Here is a 25132-nt window from a genome sequence, read left to right as displayed (position 1 = left end):
AGATCAAAGACAACACAGCTCATTGTGGTATTATTTGTAGGTACAAACAAGTGGGAACAAAGCAATGGCAGAATAAATTAGGATCTAGTCAATAAGGAATTTTGCAGTATTTAAAAAGAATCAATTAGATCCAAATGTTTTCACCCCAAAAAGAGTTTCTATACTATTAAATCAGTGAGTTTCTCAGGTTTATACACACACATTCACACAAATATACACATATGTATTTATATGTAATATATAATATGTGTAAGTATGATTATAATACATATATTCCCACTTATAGAAAGAGAAGTTAGTAAAGCTGGAGTATCGGTTATATATGCTTTTCTGAACTGGGACAACATCAAGTGTACTAACATTTTTATCATAGGGGTACCAAAGGACGAAGAAAGAGAGGAAGGAATCGAAAACTTATTTGAAGAAATAGTGATGGAAAAGTTTCCTAACTTGGTGAAAGAAATAGACACACAGGTTCAAGAAGTACAGAGTCTCAAACAGAATGAATCCAAGGAGGGTCACACCAAGACACATAATATTTAAAAAACCAAAGGTTAAAGACAAAGAGAATCTTAAAAATAGCAAGAGAAAAAGAGTCACCTACCAGGGAGCTCCCATAAGCTGATTTCTCAAAGAAAACTTTGCAGGCCAGAAGGTATTGGCACAAAATATCCAAAGTGATGAAAGCAAGGACATACAACCAAAATTACTGTACCCAGCAAAGCTATCACCTAGAGTTGAAGGACAGGTGTGCATGGGAAGAACCAAACTGCTTATCTAGACCAGCTTTTGCCACTACAGGACCTGTGGGCAGGTCAGTCAAATTCCCAAGGCAACCAGGGATCAGGCTCCACCTGCCTGTGCCTGTCAGCTGCCTGGTAGGCTCAGTCACTGAAAGAAACTCTGGTGGTATTCGAGTTGCATTAAGTAGGTTCTCAGTGGATCATCATGGAGAGGTGAGTGGTGTTCACCATCTTGATACAGAGGCAGCCACAAACTGTGGATCACTTTGTACCTCCAAAAAGGTTACCCAGGGCCAGTCACAGGCCGTGTCTGACACTGGGCTGCACCAGAGTCGCTCCCAAGAGGCTCCAGAACCAACACACAGTGACCACCTTCAGACTGCGTGAGAGCACAATCCAATTAGTTTCACAAGTGGCCTATCCAAAGGGAGATTTTGGCAGGTACCAGACCCTACTGAGGCAAATTCTGCTTGGTGTGGTCAGCATCTACATAGCAGCTCATCAACTGAGGTACAGGTCCATCCTCACAGTTAGCCATCCAGAGAGGGTTGACCCCACACATGAATAGGCCAATAGAAATCAAGACTCAATTACAACAGGAAGGCCCACCTCACTCACATAAGGGACATTCCTGGGGCACCCATCTCAAGTGGTCAAGGACACGGTGCCACTGGGTCCCATGGGACACCTACTATATAAGTCCAGCCTACCAAGACTGGAAGTTATAGCAGATCTATCTAATACATAGAAACAAACACAGAGAGGCAGACAAAATTCAGACACAAAGGAGTATGTCCCAAATGAAAGAACAGGAGCAATCTCCAGAAAACTAGCTAAATGAAATATAGGCAATCAATTTACCAGATACAAAGTTAAAAACATGGTTATAAAGATGCTCAATAAACTTAGTGAGAACTTCAACAAAGAGAAAGCAAGCATTAAAAAAGGACATAGAGCCCTGGTTGGTGTAGCTCAGTGGATTGAGCACGGGCCTGTGAAGCAAAAGGGTTGCTGGTTCAATTCCCGGTAAGGGCACATGCCTGGGTTGCGGGCCAGGTCCCCAGTAGGGGACACATGAGAGGCAATCACACATTGATGTTTTCCTCCCACTCTTTCTCCTTCCCTTCCCCTCTCTCTAAAAACAAATAAATAAAGTATTTTTTAAAAAGGACATAGAAACCATTCAAAAGAACCAGTCAGAATAAAGAATACAATATGTGAAATGAATACACTAGAAGGCATTAACAGTAGGTTGGATGAAGCAGAGAATGAATCGGCAATTTGGAAAACAAGGTAGCAAAAACACCCAATCAGAACAGGAAAAAGATAAATAAATTTTTATAAATGAGGATAGTTTAAGGGACCATTGGGACAGCAAGAAGCATAACAATATCCACATCATAAGGGTACCAGAAGAAGACAGAGCACGAAAATTGAGAGCATATTTGTGAAATAATGACTGACAACTTTTCTAACCTGGTGAAGGAAAAAGACACACTAGTCCAGGAAGTACAGAGAGTCCCAAATAAGATGAACTCAAAAAGGTCCACACCAAAATATATCATAATAAAAATGGCAAAGGTTAAAGACAAAAAGAATTTTTAAAGCAGCAAAAGAAAAAAGTTAGTTATCTACATGAGAGCTCCCATAATACTGTCAGCTGATTTCTCAACAAAAACCTTGTAGGCCAGAAGAGATTGGCATGAAATATTCAAAGTGATGAAAATCAGTGACCCACAACTAAGAACTACATTACCCAGCAAAACTATCATTTAAAATTGAAGGATAAATAGTTTCTCAGATAAGAAAAAGCTAAAGGAGTTTGTTACCACCAAATCAGTATTTTAAGAAATATTGAAGAGTCTTCTTTGAAAAGAAGAAAAACAACAGAGAAATATTGTTAAAAGAACAAAATGGCAATAAATATGTACTTATCAATAATCATTTAAAATGTAAATGGCTTAAATGCTCCAATCAAAGGATATATGATAGCTGAATGAATAAGAAAATAAGGTGTATGTATATGCACTCTCTACAAGAGAACCACTTCAGAATGAAAGGTACACACAGAATAAAAGCAAAAGGATTTCATACAAATGGAAGTGAATAAAAAAGTGGGGTAGCAATACTTACACTTGGCAAAATAGACTTTAAAACAAAGTCTACAGTAAGAGACAAAGATGGACACTATATAATAGTAAAGGGAGCAATCCAACAAGAGGATATAACCTTTGTAAACATTTTCACACCCAACATAGGAACACTTAGATATAAAGCAAATCTTGATCAGTGTAGAAGAAGAGACTGACAGTAACACAGTCATAATAGAGGATTTTAACACCCCATTGACATCAATGGGTAAATCTTCCAAACAGAAAATGAACAACAACAACAAAAAAACAATGGCCTTAAATGACTTACTAGATCAGATGGATTTAACTGATATATTCATAGCATTCCATCCCAAAGCAGAAGAATATACATTCTTCCCAACAGCACATGAAACATTTTCTAGAATAGATTACATGTTAGGACACAAAAAAAATCTTAATAACTTTCAGAGGATTGAAATCATATCAAATATTCTCTTTGACCACAATGTATGAAGCTAGAAATCAATCACAAGAGAAAAACTGAAAAACACACAAAGACATGTAGGCCAAAAAAACCATGTCATTAAACAATGAATGAATTAGCAATGAGATCGAGGAAGAAATCAAACTATACCTTGAAACAAATGAAAATGAGAACATAAAAATCCCTAATCAATGGGACACAGCAAAAGTGGTCCTAAGAGGTCCTGAGAGGGAAAATCATAACATTACAGGCCTACCTTAAGAAACAAAAAAATTCTAAAGATAAACAATATAATTTTACACTTAAAGGAACTTGAAAAAGAAAAACAAACAAAGCCCAAAGTGGTAGAAGGAAGGAAATAATAAAGTCAGAAATAAACAAAATAGAGTCTAAGAAACAGTACAGAAGATCAATGAAACTGGAAGCTGGTTCTTTGAAAAGATGAACAAGAACTGACAAAACTTTATCTGGACTCATCAAGAAAAGCAGAGTGAGAACCCAAATAAATAAAATCAGGTATGTAAGAGGAGAGGTAACAACTGACACACACACATACAAAAAGCCTATAAGCAAATATCAAAAACTATATGTGAACATATTGGACAACCTGGATGAAATGGAGAAATTCCTAGAAACATACAATCTTCCCAAACTAAATCAGGAAATATCAGAAAATCTGAATACACAGATTACAACTAATGAACTTAGAGCAGTAATCAAAAAACTTCCAACAAACCACCCTGGCTGGTGTAGCTCAGTGGATTGAGCATGGGCTGTGAACCAAAGGGTCACAGTTCAATTTCCAGTCAGGGTATATGCCTGGGTTGCGGGCCAGGTCCCCATTGGGGGACATGTGAGAGGCAACCACACATTGATGTTTCTCTCCCTCTCTTTCTCCTTCCCTTCCTCTCTCTCTAAAAATAAAGAAAGAGAAATAAAATATTTTAAAAAACCAACTTCCAACAAACCAAAATACTGGACTGGATAATTTGACAAGTGAATTTTACCCAACATTCAGAAAGGAATTAACACCTATTCTTCTCAAACTATTCCAAAATTCAAGAAGAGAGAAGATTCCCAAGTTCATTTAATGAGACCAGCATTATCCTAATTCCAGAACCAGATACACTGCTAAGAGAGAAAATAATAGGCCAATATCCCTGATGAACAGAGATGCTAAAATCATCAACAAAATATTAGCAAATCAAATCCAGCAATACATTAAAATAGCATACACCTGATCAAGTGGGCTTTATTTTGGGGATGCAAGTTTGCTATAATATCCACATCTTAATAAATGTGACAAACCACATAAACAAAAGATAAAAACACATGTTCATATCAATAGATGCAGAAAAAGCATTTGATAAAATCCAGCACCCATTTATGATAAAAACGCTCAGGAAAAAGGGAAGAGAAGGAGCATTCCTCAGTGTAATATAAGCGATATATGACAAATCCACTGCCAGTATCATATTCAATGGGCAAAAACTAAAAGATTTCTCTTAAGTTCAAGAACAGGACAGGGATATCCACTTTTATCACTTTCATTCAACATAGCACTGGAAGTCCTAACCATAGCAATCAGACAAGAAAAAATAAAAAGGCATCCAAATTGGAAGGAAGAAGTAAAATTTATATACAGATGACATGATACTATATAGAGAGAACCCTAAATATTCCAAGAAAAAAATCTACTAAAATTGAACGAATTCAGTGAAGTAGCAGGATACAAAGTAGATATCCAAGAATCAGTTACATTTTATACACCAGTAATGAACTAGCAGGAAGGGAACCTAAGAAAGCAATCTCATTTACAATTGCACCTCAAAAATATGTAGGAATAAATTTAACCAAGAATGTAGAAAACCTGTACTTGGAATTATAAGATACTGGAAAAGAAACTGAAGAAGATACAAATAAGTGAAGCATATACCATGTTCAGCAGCGTGGGGCTTCCAGGAGTAGGAAGGATGTAGCCAGTGGGTTTCCAGTGAGGCACAGGGCTGGTCAGGGTTGGAGGAAAGTGTGGGGAGTGGTTCCCACACCAGAGCCACACACCTCAGCCTATCCTGGATTCCACCCAGACCTTGGCAGGGCAGAACCACCAGGAATCAGGAGAGGGGTTGTCTAGAGAGTAGGAGAGCGGGTATTCTGTGAGGGGGAGGCCCAGTCAGGTTCATGGGAAAGTGGGGGAAATAGTCCCAACCCCAAAGCCACACAGCTCAGTCACTAACACCCCCTGAGTCTGCCCAGACTTCTACACCCCAGGCCAGGCAGCTGACTCCTCAGCAGGGCACAAGCACCAAGGGGCAGGCTACAGGGAGTCCAGAGCCATTGTTTCCCCCCAGTCTGTTATCTATGGCAGGGAGTGATCTGCACACTAAAGAAGGTGTCTGCTACAGGTATCCTGGCTGCGGTTGCTTCAGCTTTCTCCTCAGAGCCACAAACCCCAGCCTCTCCTCGCACAACTCTAGTCCACTCTGCCCAGGGACTCTAGTCCCTCCACCAGAGCCCAGGGTGAGTGGCTGCAAATGAGGTTTTGTGCATTGGCCCCTTAAGAGGGTACCTGTGTCTCTAGCAGACTCTTCTCTTTCCCTAGCAGACAGAATCTCTGCTGATCTTCATAGCCAGAAAACCATGTGGGCACCTCTTCCTGGCTCTGGTGCTCTGGGCCGGGGAGGCTGACTGGGGGTTGAGATCCCACGCTTCTCAGGGGGAATCTTTGCAGCTAAAGTATCTCCAGAATTTCAGCTGCCTGTCAATGGGAGCAGGGCCAGCCACTTTTGTGTCTCCATCCTTCCTATCAGTCTCGGTGTGCCTTCTTCCGTACATCCTTTGCTATGAGACTGCTCTTCAGCTAGTTTTCAGTTGGTTATTTAGGTTGATTGCTCTGTAATTTAGTTCTAAATCCAGATTGTTTCTGGAAGGCAGTAAGTATAACATCTCTCTAAGATCTCTGGCTATCAATCCTTCATGTTACTTAGCTAGCAGCCTCATCACCCCAGTCTCTGCCTCTGTCCATCACATGGAGTTCTCCCTGTGTGTCTCTGTTTCCAGATTTTCTTCTCTTTGGAAGGACATCAGTCGTATTGTAGTAAATGCCCGCCCGATTCCCCTATGCCCTCAGCATATCTAGTCACCTCTACAACAGCTCTATTTCCAAATGAGGTCACATTCTGAAGTATGAGGGAGTATGACTTCAACTCATCCTTTTGGAGGGGAAATTCAGCCCATAACAAAAGCATTAACCATAAGGGGAAGGACTGCTATGTTTTATTATATTAAATAAAAAGTGAGCAATTCCTCTCTTCTGTAAGATATGTCAGATAAACAAGATAAAAGAAATTAGAAGTCCTTTCCCCTATTTTTAGTAATCTTGGTACTATAAAACAAATGTGAGTGCTAGAGAAACAAAAACTACACACTTCAACATAGAACAATTTTTATTAAAAAGTAACATTTAAAAAATGTAGTACAAAAATACAGAGTAAAAATCAATTTGGTCTTAGATCCCTAAGTTATTTATCATAAGACATTTTACTCTTTTTATTTGGGTTTTAAATTTTGGTTTAAAAGGTCTTCTCTATTTGAGATTACTTTTGGTATTCTCTAGCTCTTTCTATGTCATTGGGCACTCATTCATTCATTCACACACTCATTCACACACTCATTCATTCATTCACGCACTCATTCATTCACTCACACACTCATTCATGCACTCATTCAGCAAATCATTCACTTTCATATATGTACAGCAGATATACATGTAAACAGCACTAAATGTTCCCATTTATAGAGAAACAAGCTTTAAAAATCATACAAATAAGTCCATTTGTTTGTATGTAAGAATTTGATTAGTGTTATGGAAAAAATAGAGTGAGGAGGATCAGAAGTGCCAGGTGTCTCTGACATGTTGTAAATTTAAATATAAATGAGCCTTTTTGAAAAATACCAGCTTGATCAGGACACATTTCAATGAAAATATGAGCATATACTGAAAAAGTAGATATTGTGCTATGTTTAGGAGTAATAATTACAAGAAATTAGACAAATATCTCAACTAAATTTTTCCCAACTACTTAGATTAAATGGTGAGATAAAATGTTTTGTGTCATGATTTTGGAAGATAAAACTAATTGCTGTTTTTCTGGAAGGGGTAAATAAACGATACGACCTTAATTGGGTATGTATTAGATACCGACACTTGGCAGTGGGTGAGTCAGTGTGCTTCTTGATTTGGCTCCTTTCTGCTGACTTACCTTTGTCAAATCTGCTTTCCCATTTCTCCTCCTCACAGGAAACCAAATTCCCTGGATTTTGATTAGCAGGTTAGTCATTGTAGAGTCCTTTATCAAACACACCTTCAGTGCTTTTGGCCAGCTTGACTTTCAGTAGCACAAGCCATTCACAAACATAATTTCATGAATAATGCTAGTATTTTGACTGGAGTTTTCTTATTTCAACCAAACTCATATGCATGAGACAACTCTTGCAAAGTACTGTGCAAGGCAAGCCCCCTTTGCACGTTGCACGTGTTGACAGAGGATTACCTCCCAAGACCATGACCTTTAAGCAGGGCCCGTGTCTTCCAACTTTACAAGTGTCATCCCTTATGGCAACCTGTTACTCTTTCTTTTTACTTTTTTTTTAGTTTAAGACTGGGGGGACTTTTCTCAAACCCATCAGGGAAATGAACAGGTTGGTTCTGTAACAGTAACAAAGCATCGAGTTGTAAAGCACAGGGCAGTAATTGTATATAAATACACACTGCTACATTCAAATGAACTGATCAGACCACAGCCTTTGATGTTTAACACAGAATAAGTATCCCTGTAAAAGCAGCATTGTTGTGACACTTTAACTGTAGCATTCCTCTCCTTCCTTACCCTCTTCTTTGGCAAAATTCACACCAGCATCCTCATATTGTTCCAAAGGCAGCCATATGCTCACGGGCCTCAGAAAACTGTCCTTCCTCCATGCCCTCACCTACGTACTAGTGGACAAAGGCACACTTGGCGTACGTCAGGCCAAACTTGTAGTCCAGGCAAGCCCAGGCCTCAGCAATAACTGAAGTGTTGCTCAACATGCACACAGCTTGCTGTACTTTGGACAGGTCTCCACCAGACACCACAGTGGGAGGCTGATAATTAATACCAACTTTGAAGCCAGTGGGTCACCAGTCCACAAACTGGATGCTGCACTTGGTCTTGATGGTGGCAATGGCACCATTGACATCTTTGGAAACCATGTCACCACAGTAGAACAGGCAGCAAGCCATGTATTTACCATGGTGAGGGTCACATTTCACCATCTGGTTTGCTAGCTCAAAGCACGCATTGGAGATCTCTACTACAGAAAGCTGTTCATGGTAGGCTTTCTCAGCGGAGATGATGGGCATATGTGGCCAGAGGGAAGTGGGGATGGGGATGGGGCACCAAGCTGGGCTGGAATTTGTTCAGATGAGCATTCAGAGCTCCATCAAATCTGCAGGAAGCAGTGGTGGAGAACACAGTTTGATCTATTAACCTATTCGGGTTGGCTCACGTAGGTCATTCAATCTTTAGGTTTCTATGACAGGTGTCGTAGATGCCCTCATTATCAACCATGAATGCAAAGAGTGCTCCAGGGCGGTGTGGATGAAATTGTAGGGCTCAACTACAGCTGTGGAAGCCTGGGGGTCTGGCTAATGGAGAACTCCAGCTTGAACTTCTTGTCATAATCGAGAAGATTTTCTATCAGCAGGGAGGGGAACCCAGAACCAGTTCTCCCAACAAGCTGTGGGAAAACAAGAAGCCCTGAAAACTGTGCACGGGCCAGCCAGTTGCTGAATTTGTTACAAGATGAGGTTGATAAGCTACTTGCCAATGGTGTAGTGCTTGCAGGTGTTTACTGGGATCATCTCCTTTGCTTGTGATGAGCCGCTCAAGGTAGAATATCTGGCAGTAGGTACCAGCTGGAACTTCATCAATGACTGTGGGTTCTAGGTTTACAAACACTCCCCTGGACTTATGCTTGATAGTGCCTCTCACTGACAGTATTCAAAGAGTCATCTCGCTCCCACCCCATGATGGTCATTTGGCATCTGGTCATCGGGCTGGACACCATGTTCTACATAGTAGAGCCCTCACAAGGCATTGCTGATGCCTAGCCAATGTGGATGGAGATGCATTCATGCATGGTGGCTTTGTAGCTGTTGGGGGCGGGGGCGTGGATGGCGGGGAGGAAGAGGAAAGGTTGTTGCTTCTTACAGCACAATTCTTAAGGTGATGGATATAAGAGAATCTAAGATCACTGCCCTTCCAGGATCTTCTCAAGAGCAGATGGTAAAGACAAATGTTAATTGCTACACATGTTTGAAAACTGAGGATCTTCTGGATTTCTGTTAGCAAACTGGTATCAGGTAGAACACTGAAAGATCTTTTAGCACTTTCATTGTTCTTTGGTAATAAGATGGTCACTTTTCAGAGACATTAAAAACTCATGTTGAAGAGCTTTTCATTATAGCTGCCTTGCTCAAGCTGCCTTACTTTGTCAGATGTCATGGAATACCATCCCGAAGCGAAAGGTTACTTTCACAGCACTATTGTTGATTGTCCCTTGCAGATCATCTAGCCGATTAAAAACGCCCCGAAAAAACTGGCTTCTTGGTCCATGTCCATCAAGTCTTCATTAGTTACAGATACAAAAATTTTGTCATTTTCCTTAAGTTCAAATATTCCACCTTGATAAATGGAATAGAGTCCATATTCTGAATCTTTAGACCAACAACTATTTCTGGCACTTTTCATCAGCAGTATAGGGTCATTGTACGTTGTGAATTTGTAAATATATTGTACCATTTGTTTGTTTTTCCTTCTGTTCCCTACTGTTGAAACATCCTCAGGTTCCTGAAATCGAAAGTATGTTTGGGAATAAATATAATAAAACCCCGTTTGATGGATGACTAGCTCTCCATTCCTCAGGTGCATATTATTCAAAAATGAATGTCCTTTTCTTGATGACTCCCAGGAGGTTATTTTATGGCCAAAAACATTTTCATTCTTGGAGTCTGGATGAAGGTTGGAGAGAAAACAAGTTAACAAAAGGCAGTTCCTAGCAAAGCAAGGCATGTCTAATAGCTGTCCCTAGACTATTTTTTGGTTGGTATTGCAAAGGATTTCAATCAAATATACAACTTCTTGCTCCTCTAATCTTTCAAGGATCTGAAACTCTGGTCATATAGAAACCTGAAGGCCTCTGTATTATTGAGACCTGTGGGAGAGTATCTTAATTTTCCGTACCTTGTTCTCCACTTACACCACACCTACTGTACTTATTTCTGAATAGTAGTGCAGGTGTGGTTCACTATACTCCTGGGCAGAACTTCTGTCCTGAACCCCTACCTCCCTTCCTGCGCTGTGAGCTCACACAGGGAGCATATATAGAAGCCAAAAGGAACACCTCTACGTCCTTAAGCCTAAAGCTCAGAACTTCTTGCTATTTCTTTGGATCTCTTTGGATTCCCTCTTTGGTCTTTCTCAGGAACCAAAGGCAGCATCCAAGCTGAAGGCATCTCTAGTCCACAGTAAGACAGAGAACGAGGTTTGGCAAAACATCTCTCATTTAAAGATCTTCAGATCCTTAGATCTTTAAGTCCTAGAGACTGAATAAAAAAGGGCCCTACAAAATATGACATTCCTTCAAACTTTGGGCTCATCTCCATGACTGAAACAAAATTTAGTTTTTCAAGAGTTTAAAATAACTATCATATTTGTTGAAAAGTAGTGAACAGTAACATCACAATAATTATCTCACTCATAAGCAGAACTTGTTAATTATTTATAAAACATAACTTCGGTAATAACAGGAAGGCAAATGCCTAGAAAAATCCAAAACAACAACCCTCATCAAAGCACCCCATTAACTGATGCCTGAAATTTCTTTAAGACAAAACCTTCACAATAACAAACATGACTATTTAGTGAGTACGTAAAATACACCAGGCACTTTGCATGTGCTAATCTTTACTGTTTTATGTGTTAAAGATTATCTCTATTTTGTTTAAGAAACTGAAGCTTGATTAGGTTAAGTAATTTGCTCAAAACACACGTCTAGGTAAGGAGGAGCTGGGATCCCAGTGGGGTGAGCAGACTGCAAGACGCATGCGCGTAACTACAGCACTCGGCGGACACCTGCTCTGCAGTTTGACAGCGGGTTTAACATGTTCGGTTAAACTGCGTGACGCTGACACTTCTGTAAGTAAAAATGAGTCAAGTATTGGCAACTGCTTGCAGCTCAACCTGAGTAAGTGTCACAAGGAGTGCTCTGTGACTAATGACGGATTTAGGACTTTGAAGAGGAAGAAGGTTTGATAAAAATGAGAAAGAGAAATTAAAGAAGAAGGAAAAAGCAAAAATGGAGACATGGGAAACTCAAAGGCCAAGTTTTCCCACTTGTAATTTTCCGGAGACCAGTTATATTGGGGCAATAATTGAGCCATTTGTCTTGTAATCTTGCTTCTGAAAAGAGTCAGTTTGAGACCTGATTACAGCTGTGCATTTTGTAGATGGCTACATACATGTTTCAGGTACAAGTGAAAAAAATAAATTCTTTGGAACAAATTCATCCATTGCCTCTCTTTAAACCATGTTAGTTGTGTCTCTTACTTGGCACTGGGGGTGTGTTTCTTCTCTGTTTGCCCCCTGTTATGTGAGCCGCTCCTCTCTGAAGTTCTCTTCTTACTTGTGGAGGACCGATCTGTTGACGTTCTAAAAGCGAAATGACAAAGAATCATCAGCGCGTGTCCAACTACCTCTCAAACATCACATCAACGTCTACAGCTACCACCAATCGCACATTTGAGTGCTCAGGGCTTCCCACACTGATGACATGATTTCACAAAAAACAGCCTACATTTATGTATGATGATCAGTCTACTTCAATTTATGTTTAATTTGAAAAGTACTTTTGATGAGAAGAATAAGCAGTAATTTGGGTTATAATTTATTAGTGTCTTAGAAGTAATTACGGTGAATGTGACAAAGTGAAGATTATGGCCCTTTTCCAAAAGTACCCGAACAAACAAACCAAAATCTGTGGACCTGCAATTATCTTGCTGAGTCATTAAAGTGCACAAATAGCCCTGGCTGGTGTGGCTCGGTTAGTTGGAGCGTCGTGCCACAAAGCACATGGATGCCAGTCTGATTCCTGGTCAGGGCACACGCCTGGGTTTTGGGTTCCATCCCTGGGTGGTGGGGGCATAAGCAAGGCAACAACTGATGCGTCTTTCTCACATCAATGTTTGTCTCCCTCTCTTTCTCACTTCCTCCTGCTCTCTCTAAAAATAAATTGATAAAGTGCACACATAACCAGGTATTGGCAAATTTCTATATTGAGTTTCTATATATAGAATCAGAATTATACCAATTTCATAATCTCTATGTTTCCCTCTTTGCCAGCTACTAGAATTCTAAAGGGTGGCAGTGATCACAATTGTCCATATGTGCTACAGGCTGGTATCCATCAGCCACTCCCCCCGAGCTTCCAAAAGGAATGTGAACTGACACACTGTTCACAATAATCAGCACATGAGCACATAAATTGCTTGTTCACTAGATCATAACAAACAAATAACTTATTGACCACCACTGAAGTCCTTTGGAGCAGCCTTAAAAAATACAGATTCAATGAAGTACTCTTTCAAAAAATCTGCTCAAACTTCCCAAATGTGTTTACGTTGGTTTTTCAAATTGGTGTTTCAAAGGAATAAATTATATTCTTTTATCAAGCATATATTGCCAGGAACAAAGCACTGCACTCCATCCTACAGGGGCAGCAAAGATTAATCACTTATTACACTGACTAAGCCCTCAAGGGACTTAAACAGTCTTCTAAGGAAAATATGAACTAGAAAGTGAAATCTTCTATTGGAAATAAAGGGGGATATCGTTTGAAAGGAAGCAAAGATTCCTATTTATTGGAAAGCTGAGGTCAGGGGACGATTTGTGCTAAAACCTTTTTATTCCCTTACTCCAGCAAATCAAAGTGCCCATCACATCTAAGACAGGTACTCTTCCAGGGACAGGACCAAAGAATTATAAACAAACAAGTGCAAGAAAGTGTTGCAAGGATAATTATCCTTGCACCTTCACAGGGTGAGGATGACAAGCCTTTGAGCCAATCGGGACAGGGAAAAGGCAGAAGCAAGACACGCAAAGCATTCCTGGAACTCAGGAAGGAGAGGAGTTCAGTGTCAGGTTTGAATGATGAGCCAGAGTATAAAGGATCTGAATGCGGGGCTAAGAAATTTGGGTTTTAGAGGGTGTGGGAAGACTCTAAAAGGTTTTGATCAGGGAACAAAAAGGTATGTTTTGTGCTTTAGGTTAATCTATCTCTCAAAATAAGATTTGATGGATAGAAGGTGACAGGACTGGAGAATGGCAAGTTACCAGACCACAGTTGCAGGACTGAGAGCAAGAGGCCTCAACTTGGGCTAGTAGTGGAAGGAAGGAACTAAGAGAAGGTGATAAAATTCCACAGGGGAAAACGAGTGGGAAATGAGACTCTCTCATCACTTCTTCTAATTTTGTATTAATTGTTACTTATTCAGGATGGGTGAACACATATACAGTGCTGAAGACCAAACATGGCACGGGGATGCACAGTCAATTGCATATTATTCTCAAGGTGCTCAACTTTCAAGGTTGAAGCGCCTGTCCATTTCTTCATAACCCCCATTGTTAAATAATTCACAATGTCCTGCCTGCCCCTAGACCTTAGCACTTGGTTTCCAGTATTCAATAACAAAATCCAATTATAAATTCTTGCATTAGAAGTCACTGCAAGGATATGGGAAAGCCAAGATCTGAAAGCAAATTCTTTTTTTTGTTTGTTTTTATTTTTTAGAATTAGTTGTTGATAGTTGTGAGTTTGTTGTCATTTTAATGTTCATAGTTTTAACTAAAAGATATGAAAATGAAAAAAATGAACAAAGTAAGTGTAATAGAAAAAAATATATAGAGGAACTTACATCGCCAGGGAAGATCTGACAATTAGGTGATGAGGAAGGAGGATGAGAAGGTGCCAGTTTTGTAAAAAGCTAGGAATGAAAGAAGCCACATGGAGGCCCAAAGAAGCCAGCCTGGGCAACAGCACTGCTGGAGGTGTGGGGTGTGAACAGGAAGGTGGCTGTGGTGTGGGGACCACAGGATGAGAACTGCGGGCGTGTGGGTGATTGTTGGGAAAGGGATGAGGGGGAGAGGGGTTGCTGCATAAAGAAAGGCGTAGACCTGTGGTGGTCAGAAGCAGAGAAGATGGGTAATTTGGGGGCCCTCGTTTATCTTACTTCCAGCCATGTTCTAGAAAGCATTTAGATGGCTTGTGTACAATACACTAGAAGGTAAAAAAGAATGACTGAAGAAGTTCAGGTGAAAGGAAAATCCATGTTGGAAAAATAGGATTCAGCTGAAATAAAGTCCTGGCTGTAAGTGGGCCACAGATTTGGTTCTGAGCTTTCTAGCTACCAGTGCAAAAAAGGAAATAGAATCAAGTAGCTTGAAACATCAGGCAGCAGGTCAGGGGCAGGATGTGTGGATGGGGGCAGAGTGAAGGAGGGTGGAGGGTCATTCACCCTGCCACGAAGTTGACAGCAGAAAGTTAAAATAACAACAATAAAAAATACTACCTGGAACTGTAGGCATGGTTTCCTCATAGGTTCTCAAAACCATCTGCAAATAGTATCGAATAAAGGTTGTTAATTTCCCTAAAGATTTTGAACTGACTATAGAATGTCTACGGCCCTTCTTCCTAATGTCTACCAGGTTTCTGTGTAAGGTGTCAACCTAGGATTTACGCTGTTCAAGCATAGACTGTGAGCGGGCAGGGTGTGAGCCGGGGTGAACACTGAGGCAGCCATCCTCACGTGCTGATCGGGAAGGGTCCTCTGTCTGGGAAAGTTCTGTTTCTGGAGGATGCCTTTGAAAGCCCACACCTGGAGCAGCACAGGAGTGAGGAGCTATCTGCTAAGTTAGGTGCGCCTAGTCTTTGCCAGACCTCCCTCCTTGTGGCAGACACGTCACCTCGAGGTCTCTGAGTGGGGAGTGTGTGTGTGTGCACGCATGTGTATGAGTGATCTGTGTAATAGAGCCCAGGGGCTTTAAACTATTGGGCAGACCCAAACCTCATGACACAAGGCACACCTCCTATCTCTCAATGCCCAGAGATACACACAGCTCAGGCTGAGGTGTGACCTGGCCATACATGTCATCCTCTCATTCCTGAGATTGTGGCTGAGGCATTCTCAAAGATATTTGTCCAAGTCCCCATACCTTTTCTAAAAATCTAGTATTACCCTCTTTGTACTAACCAGTGGGAAAACCCAGTAAACAAGAGTAAACACTGAGACTTTCTGTTAATTAAGCAGACCCTCTCTGGGCTCATCCATAGCTTCTAAATTACCCTCCATTCCATTCTGTCACCCCTGGGGACTTGGTTCGTCACTGGCCTCCTTTGCCATCACTGTTGTTAATTGTGCAGCTACCCCAAACTCCCTCCTCTCACCCCCATCTCAGATCAGAAGCTCTCTGCTTCCCCATCTGCATCAAGCCCTGACTCCAGATAATGGGGGGACTGCCAGTCCTATGGGCACCGGTGTATGAGAAGGGACAGTGAGAGGTGGCCTCAGCATATTCTCTCTCTCTCTCTCTCTCTCTGTCATTTCAGGACAGAAAGGAAGGGAGAAGGCTGAGCAGCAGAAAGAAGAGTAACTCTCCCACAGTGTGGGAGGCAGCCTACAGTAATAATTAGATTCAAATCTGTCAATTAGTAGCTTGGGAAACTTCTCGAGTCACTTCACTGATATAAACATTAACTTCTTTATCTATTTCTTAAAAAGAAGAAGAGGAAGATAATGATTTCTTCCTCACGGAGCTTTGTGAAAATTAAAGGAGACAGCAAATGTAACGGTTATAGGATGTTTACTGGAAATAGCCTGTTTAGTTAATGGCGCCTGGAAAAGAAGGGGAAGTCCTTCGCCCCTACACTCTCAGCGCCCCCCCCCCCCCCGTCCTCTCCCGGCTTCTCTATTCTAGTCAGTGGCAGGATGTGAGAATGGGAGGGACAGGGAGAATAGCAGGAGACTGATATGTAAATCCATCCCCACTACTCTTATCTCCCCACTCCCAGCTCCAGCATCTAGTTTCCCTTTCCCGCCTCAGTCCCCAAAGCTGTGGGTTTGCCACCCCCTTAATCCCAGGGTCTGTGGCATCCCATCTGTAGGTTCCTCAGGACCCTTCCCAGCCCTGCGCCTTGTCACTCGGGGTGATGAAGTCGCAGCTGCTCCAGTACAGCGTGTGCGCAGCGGGCCCATTTCCAGGGTGGCCGCACAGCACAGGTCTTTCCAGGACACTCCCAGGTGGAAGTCCAATTTCATTTCCCATAGAAATAGCATCATAGCTGATACCTGGGCTCTATGGTGAGGACTGTTTAGGTTTGTGAGTCGGATCCCAAAGCACCAATAAAACACCAACTCTATGAAAAGCCATACTGAGAACCAAACAGTGGACTCGCAGCATGTCATTAAAACACATTCTCCTCCTATTCTAGGAATGTCCCAGTATTTTTTAAAAATCAAATATGGGACTTCCTACTTTACAGAGCGCTTTGATATCTGTGTTCTCATCAGACTTTTCTGAGTAGGCAGAAGGTAAGTATTCCTAAATACCATCTCATGAAGAAGGAAGAGCTCTAGAGAAGGAACTTAATTTGACATGTCACAGTGCTGAATTATTATGTAATTGTATTTAGTGAAATAAACTGTTAGCTAACATAATGTTTCTGCTAGAGATTCCATTTAAGCAATTTCCATACACAGATAATACTCTACTTTGTCATTTAATAACTATAAATTGAGATGTCATCACCTTCGGTTTTTCTGTATCTCTTCCTTCCCTCTTCCTTTCCTTTTTCTTCGTCTCTATGTGCATAAAAGTAAATATATATTTTCAGAGGTCAACATCTGGGGAAAATATAGAACACCATTATTTGGCCTCTTTTGTCTTCTGAATAGAAAAAAATCACACACATCCTTCATTGTTGTGTGACCTTGAACATATAGCTCTGCCTGTGCCTCAGTTTCCACAATGTCAGATACAAAGGTTAGACTAAATGGGGAGGCACAAGCTCCAGACCAGGAGTTGACTAGGACCCACTGTTTGATGCTGTTTCACTTTTTTCTAGTTCTCTGAATTTAGGGAAAAACCCCTAAACACTCTGGACCTCAGTTTCTCCTGTTGCAAAATGAGGAGTCTAGACATGATGATCTTAAATATTCCTTCTCCTCCGACCTTCTGCGCTGGCTGGTGAAGTGACCTGATAGTTCACCTACCTTTCGCACTAACTGACGTAGTTGCCACTTCACATGCCAGCAGGGGTTGTTTATATTGTCGTCATCATAGGGGTCCCAGGAACCATCATCTTCCTTTAATAAGCAAGCAATGCCGCTTTTGGACAACTTCTCCTGCACCTAGGGTGAGATGGTACATCACACAATATCACTCACGAATGCTTTTCATATTTGCCCATTTAGAAGTTAAAACTGCAGACACTGATGAAACACCCAGGGTCGCCTTGGCACCCTGGATATACTGACAGCTTAAAATTAAAGTAGGCAGGCTGTTCTTTGCCCTTTAAATAAAAGTAAGCAGTTGGATATGGTGGACACGGCGCAAGTGTGGGCCAGGCACTCTGGGTCACAAGGCCCTTGACAGCCCCTGCCATTAGTCAGCGGTGTGTCCCTCAACAAAGAGCTGCTTGTCTTCTGGGTCTGTTCTTCACCTGAGTTTTGAGTTGGTTCACTGTGGTGACCGTTGAGGTCCCTTCCAGTTCTAACATAGTGTGGATCCCATTGTAAAGCTGGAAACTCACCTAAGTACAAAGTAGGCAGTGAAGTCTGTTAAATGTAATGATTCTAAATGAAAAATGAGCCAAACAGTCTGGGGAGCAGGTAGTGTTCTGTTACTGGATCTGAACGTTGGCTGCCTGAGTAGAGTAGTTCTTGAGATTTCTACTTCTCTTGGATGGCCGTGTCTGGATCATATTGCCACTAAAAATCTGAATACTGCCTCATTAAATATCCACACTAACTAGGGATTTTTTTACCTGTACAGATTTTGATAGGGGACTCAAGACTTGGAGACTTTTAGCTTAAAAAAAAAGTTAACAACATGGATGGAACTGGAAAGCATTATGCTGAGTGAAATAGGCCAGGTGCTGAAAGACAAATACCATATGATCTCACCTTTAACAGGAAGCTAAACAACAAAACAAACAAGCAAGCAGAAAAAAAAAACAACAAAGACACTGAAATAGAAAACAAGGGGACAGTGACCAGAGGGGAGAAGGAAGGGAAGTTAAGGGGAAAAGGGGGAGGGATTTGGAGGAACAAATAGGAAGGACACAGGGACGAGAACTAAGGGGGGTGGAAATGAGAGGGAGGTGGGGAGCAAGGGGTGGGGGAGGCTGGGATGGGAGAAATAAACAAAAAACTGTACTTGAAAAATAACTAAATAAAATTAATTTTAAAAAAGCTATATATCTAGCAAGTACCGTGTATGTTAAAAGCTTTTGTTTCAAAAACTACAGATAAGGCCCATCCTGGCTCCAGGGAAAACAGCCAGCCTCCTGGGGCACTGATAGAAGATTCCCGCCTGAGGACATCTGGGCCTTTGTGTTCCAGGGAGAGCAGAGGACCACCCTCCCCTGGGAACAGCTAACTGCCCAGAATAGGAAAGCTGCAGCTTTGCTTACCTAATCCTCCCTGAATTTCAAAGCCCTCCATGTTTATCCACTCACCCCCACCTTATAAAAAGGTCTGGCCTAGAAAGAAAATACAAGATGGTTTGTTAGGTTATGAACCCACCATCCTCTCGGATCGCCAGCCATCTGAATGAAGCACCCATAAAAGATTCAATCACTGTCATTGCTTATTGGATCTGGTAGTGACAGGCAGCTGGAACACTGGTGTATTTTCTGGTTACAATTTCAAAGAGTATTTGAAGTTTTGCTACCGCATCCTGCTTGAGAATAAACATTTATAATGGCCAGATCATTGTTGTCAACAAAGCCCTCACTTGATGTCAAACACACATGCCCCCTCCCTACACACACACACACACACACACACACACACATGCATGTGAACACACAGAGGTGTGCACATACTTCCCTAACCAACCAGAGCACTTCAGCCTGATTACTGGTTAATCTACATAGAAAAACAGCAAATTCACTCAAGGTCAGAATTATCATTTAAATTTTGTTTCCATTTTAACCATTGAAATTTAGGAGATCTTATTTCCTGGTACAAAACTACCTGACTGACCTTCCTATGGAAAGATGATATCGTTCCAAATCAAAGTAATTGCTTGCAAGAGGTCCCAGCCAGAGCCACACGGTTCTGTGCCCAGCCAAGTACCCCATGGACGTTTGATTAAGGTCACTCAAGTGCAAAAATAAACACCTGAGTTAATTCCTCTCACACACTCTGGCATAGGACATTCATTTACTTTTAAATGTTTGTTTTCTTCCTTCCTTCATTTAATTACCAGAGTACAGCATTCTCCTGGTCAGTGCAGTCAAGGTGACAGCTGTGGCCACCTGAGCCGAGACATGACTAGCAATGGAGTTAGAGAGGCTTTCTTTGCCCCTGCTCACCCAGAGTCTTCTATTTTAGGCATCTATTGACATCTGCAATTGATGTAGGAACTGAAAAGCCTTTCCAAAAGAGAAACTTAATTGCATGTGCCTTAGAAATATGAGAACTTGCCTAGCAGAGTGGGGGTGGGGGAAGGATCAGGGAGGAAATTCTGGCCTCAGGGTGGTTCCAGGAAGAAGGACTTTGTTTGGCTCTATCCCAGCCTATTCACTGTGAGTGTAGCTTGGCCAGGCACTGGCCTGAGGAAACTAAAGAAACAGGTTTGCAAGCTTCTATAACGCAGAGTACAGAAAGATGTATGTGACACAGAAAGGACAGAGCAACCTGGCCTCCCACTTCACAGCAGAGGGAAGCTGTCAAGAACGGGAGGCTGGGGGGGGGGAGGGGCAGGAAAAGGCTGAGCCCAGAGCTGCTTGGTGTCAGGATATACTGTTACTGTGAAAGGAAGCAGAGTTCGAGAGAGGTGGGTTTGGAGCAGGGGCCAGAAGCAGGGGTCAGTTGCTGCTTAGTGACTCTGGATATCCTCTGGGAATTTTTCAGAAACTTTCAGAACCTTGAAAATTGAGTACGTCCTCGGTTTACATGGGAGGGAGGTCGACAAGCTACTGTGACACCATTGCTACCTCAAGTTCAGGGAAGCCCAGAAACATTGAGGATACACAGGCAACCTAGAAAATAGAGATAATTAAAAAAACACTTTTCTAAAAACAAAACAAACAAAACCCTGCTAAAATAACCTAATCCCATCTCCTAGTTATATTTTGGATGATCTCTTTTGTGTACAGGGTTGAGATCTGACTGAGTGGGGGCAATTTTGTGTATTGTTGTTTTCTCTTAAGACTATGTAAAAAGTCGTGTTCCTTAAATCTGTATGAAAATCATATATGGGTAGCATAGATATCTTTATGACATTCACTGTAGAAAATGTATAAAATGCAGACAAAAAGGGAAAAAAAATCTTACCATAATCCTACCATCTAGTGATCGCAATTGTCAACATTTTGGTGGTTCTTCTTCTAGACATTTTTATGCATAAATACTAATTTCTGAATAATAGAAATGCAGAAAGAAAAGCCCAGCCATACTCCCCATCCCCACGTGGCTCCCTGCACTGTCATTTTTGGTAATTTCTTCTACAGACCTCACCCAATTCTGTTAACTAGACAGATGGGAAAGAGAAAGACTTCTGGGTTATCTCAAAAATGAGTAATGATTACTAATGTGATGTATCTTTCTCACCTCTTCCTTTCCACCTCAAGGTGTGGTTATTGCTGTACCTCCCAGGAGCTTTTCTCTCACTAAACACTCCTACGTGTTGGGGCCAAGAGCGTGTGTGCACTACTTTCGTTTGCACGCCTCAGGAAAGACAGACAGCTTGTGCATTGGGCACCCGCTCTTCTGTCCCAGAGCCCCTGGCTCTGTGAAGTGGATTCTACAACTGCCAATGGTGCCATGGGTGCCACTGTCTAGGCCAGGACCACTCAGTCCTTGGCAGGGCTTGATGTCAGAAGGGTGGACTCCTTGGCCAGCTGGCTCAGAGACTTTGAGGTGGCAGTATGACCCTCTCTCTCTGCTGCCCAGGCATTAGTGTCTGACAATCATTTTCTGTAAACCACAAATAGCATAAAGGATCATTTATGGAGATTGGTGGGGAAGGGTCCCCTTCTCTTTTCCCTCCCTATCCATGATGCCACAGTGATAGGCAGTCCTATTGTCATAAAACTTTTTCAGAGACAGAAACTTTGAAGGCAGAGTCCATACGTATTGTTCATGCTTGCGGTTCTACCACTGCATTTGTGAAGGTCCAGTCCAATGTTACTCAGACTCCCATTCCCTATCATCCTGCAAATTTTCATGAGCTAAAACCTACACTGTGAACTATTTCAGAAAATTGCCACATGTTGAGTATTGCTTTTCCAAACTCTACAGACACCCAAGGAGATTGTTTCATTTTCCTTTGCAAAGTTTCCTCAGGAAGAGGGTGTTGACTTCATGAAATTCTCACTAGTAATAACAATGGCTATTGTTTACGGAGCACTTATGTAAGGCCTGGGTTCAAAAGTGGGCTTTACTTTTTCTAAATTACTTTTTAGTTTTGGACAAATCACTTCCTGGAGCCTCTGTTTACCTATAAAATGAGGTCATTATGTTTTCTTTATATGATTGTTATAAGGGTGAAGTAGGGTAATACTTTGCAAGGCTTCTATCTAGAACATAATACTTGCTTAGGATCTGTTAATTCTCCTGCCTTTCTGGCACTCTCAATGAATTTTTCTGCATCTTTGCATATATGTATACATACACACTATGCAATCAAAAAATGTACAAGCAGAGAGATGTTAAGCTTTTTTTGAAATTTCCATTTTTATAGTTGAATTCAAAACAACTTGATCATATACAGAAAATTGCATGAGTCAGCTCGATCAAGAACCAGTTAGTTTAGTTTTAAAATTTGACCAACTTGCAATGTAAGCAAATTGAGGGACACACTTGTGTACACAGAGGTTCACCCTGTTTATGCTGCAAAACTAACAAAGGTTAGATATGCTGGCTTCCAACAGACCAACATGGCAGTACCCCAGTCTCTTACACAAACTCGGAACTGAAGACATGGTGACAGTTACATTTTTTCTTACAAATATACAGGCTGTTCTGAATGATCCTTCTGATAAAACTGACTTTACTGGTCATCTCGTGGCAGCCATCATTTTCATAATTTCCTAGAAATCAAACAAGATTCTACCTCATTCATTTCTAATCCATTGACACAACCAAATTTATATCTACAGTATATACAAACTACATTTCCTTAACAGATAAACTCACTATGGCTTCTGTGCAATTTATATTTTTCTGAGACCTTTAGTCTTGCATTTTCTAGCCAGCTGGCAATTTGATGTTGCCTTATCATAACGTAGCAGGGCACAGTGTGCATCCAGGGTGCAAGTGTGATAACCCTGAGGATGCCCTGCTGTGGACGGATGAGCCTCGGTGCCCAAAGGCTCGGGGCCAGCTCTGCTTCCAAAGCCCTGTCTGAGTTTCCATAAGTAATTTCTCTGGGAGTTTCTAGTTTCCTCATCTATTAAATGAGGGGTGTTCAAAGTTCCTTCCACCTTACAGTTCTTGATAGATTAATCAAAATATATATGAGAAGCCAAAAGGTTGAGTTGGCTTACTTTCAACCATTTTGCATTCATAGTTCCAAAAGTTATATATAGTTAACAAATACACAAATTAAAATGGCACTGTTTTTTTTTCTCCTTCAGGTGTACGTGGATTCATACCTGGACATTCCATAGGCACAGAATGGTAGTTTTATTTTCAATTATTTTATGATGAACAATAAAATGTGAGTTCGCCCGATAGCCACTGTGTTACAGACTTTGCCCACTGCACGCCTGTGGCCAGGGAGGAACAGGCAGAAGGCTAGTCCTTCATATTCTCACTACGGTCAACACACAAACACCACAGACCTAAAACCAAAACATATTTCAAAGATCTGATCTGTCTCCACTCCATGTCTTGGAGGGAAAAAAGAGAAACCAAAGCTCAGTTCTGATTTCAATTCAATGTGTATTATTCTACCTTCTAACTTTTGGAAGCCTGACTTGTATGTGTGAAGCCTTTCCATCTACTAATTTAAGATATTTAAAAGAAAGGTGTGAGGAAGAATCTGGCATTGGTTACCAGCTCTGAAGCCAGAGGATAAGCAAACAATCTGTAAAGAGAGCATTTCTGTCTGTGCAAAGCCTAAGTCTAGTTTGCCTGCAAATCCACTGGAATTAGCCACACCTAAGACAACACCATTATTGTTTGTGTTTTAGAACTTGCCTTTGTGTGGAACTCAGACACTCCCCTGCTCCTTGTGTACTAATGATATCACCACGTTTGTGAAGGTCAGTTATTATTCAACAACTATTTAATCAACACCACTGTCTAGGAGCTACGTGCTAGCCCCAGGGGTGGGCGAGTGAGCAAAAGCAGACAGATCCTGTTCTGATGCAACTACTCTGACCCCCAAGAATTAGAGTCAAGACCTAGAAAACATTTAGCAAGAAAGCACTCAGTGAATGATAGCAACTGCTGATATAAAATGCATGCACAGCTGAAGACAAAAAAACACCTCAGGAGTTTTTCTGCCTGCGTCTGTCAGTAACTGGTAGGGCGAGTTGTACAGCTGTGCATTTTCACACAGTGCCTTACAAAGTTCTCAGTAACTATTAATGCACGTCAATACATGCTAGCAGTCAGGGTCCACAGGCTGAGGAAGAGAACATTTTCTACACTATAAAGTTTTCAAAGAGGAGCAAGTAGAGAGGCGAAGGAGAGGCAGTTAACCCGAGAGGGCCGGCAGCGTCTGTCCACCCATGTACATTGTACTGACCTGTTTCAGTTCATTGTTGAAATACAAGTAAGTCACAGCCACAGAGACAGACTGCAGAAGGACCGTAAAGATCAGGATCAGCACGCAGTTCAGTCCTAGACTGGGGCTCCCTGGAGACTGCAAGGCGGCCATGGCTCGTCGGGTGAGACTTCTGCAGAGTCTGGCAGGCAGCTGCGAGGGAAGCAAAATTCAAAAGGGCAGGGGGTGGAGCTCAGATGCAAGTTAAATGGAAACTGAAAGCCACTCTGTTTCAGTTAATAACTTTGTATTTGCCGAAGGATTTGAAAGAAGCTTCCAACAGTTCTCTTCACACAGGGCTTGTCAGTTCCTGCACCTGTGCATTTGCCCATCTGCAGCACCCCTAGGTTCTCAATCCCAGGAACACGGAAGCAGCTCCTCGGTTTGGAGCTCCTGCGCTACAATCGGCTTCACGAACAGAATATTCTGGAAAATGAACCTGTTGAGTAGAATGCATATGATAACGTGCTGGGTGAGGAAAGCCAGGGCGTAATCCTGGAATTAGTGGGGGTAATCCCAGTGTGGCACCCCAGTATTGGGGGCATGCTCCCAGCTCCCCTGTGGGTCTTGCAGAGGACCTCCCTGCGTGGGGGGAAAGAAGCAGCTAAAGCAACTGCGCAGGAGTTAGTGGGTGAGTTTATGTTAGTGAGAAAAATAAGGAGATAAGATTCAAAGGCTAGTCCTAAATCCCTTCTTGAAATTTTGCTTTCTCTTTAG

At 41.7% G+C, this 25132-nt stretch overlaps 1 protein-coding gene and 1 pseudogene across 1 annotated transcript; both read right to left on the bottom strand.

The window, feature by feature from the left end:
- Window positions 1–6748: 6748 nt before the first annotated feature.
- On the bottom strand, window positions 6749–9500 carry LOC119043448 (tubulin alpha chain-like; annotated as a pseudogene).
- TNFSF10 (TNF superfamily member 10) lies at window positions 6749–24636 on the bottom strand. The gene is made up of 5 exons (XM_037137487.2): window positions 24398–24636; window positions 17686–17823; window positions 14986–15028; window positions 11969–12070; window positions 6749–10371 (listed from the first exon to the last, which is right to left on the bottom strand). Exons 1-5 carry the CDS (start codon window positions 24527–24529, stop codon window positions 9932–9934), a joined length of 855 nt encoding a protein of 284 aa, XP_036993382.2. The 5' UTR covers window positions 24530–24636; the 3' UTR covers window positions 6749–9931.
- Between the last annotated feature and the right edge of the window lie 496 nt (window positions 24637–25132).

The sequence above is a fragment of the Artibeus jamaicensis genome, unplaced genomic scaffold (assembly GCF_021234435.1).
Source record: "Artibeus jamaicensis isolate MK-2021 breed Jamaican fruit bat unplaced genomic scaffold, CSHL_Jam_final scaffold_474, whole genome shotgun sequence".
NCBI lineage: Eukaryota > Metazoa > Chordata > Mammalia > Chiroptera > Phyllostomidae > Artibeus > Artibeus jamaicensis.
The sequence above is the reverse complement of the archived record's forward strand: the minus strand, read 5'-3'. Positions and strand labels throughout refer to the sequence as shown.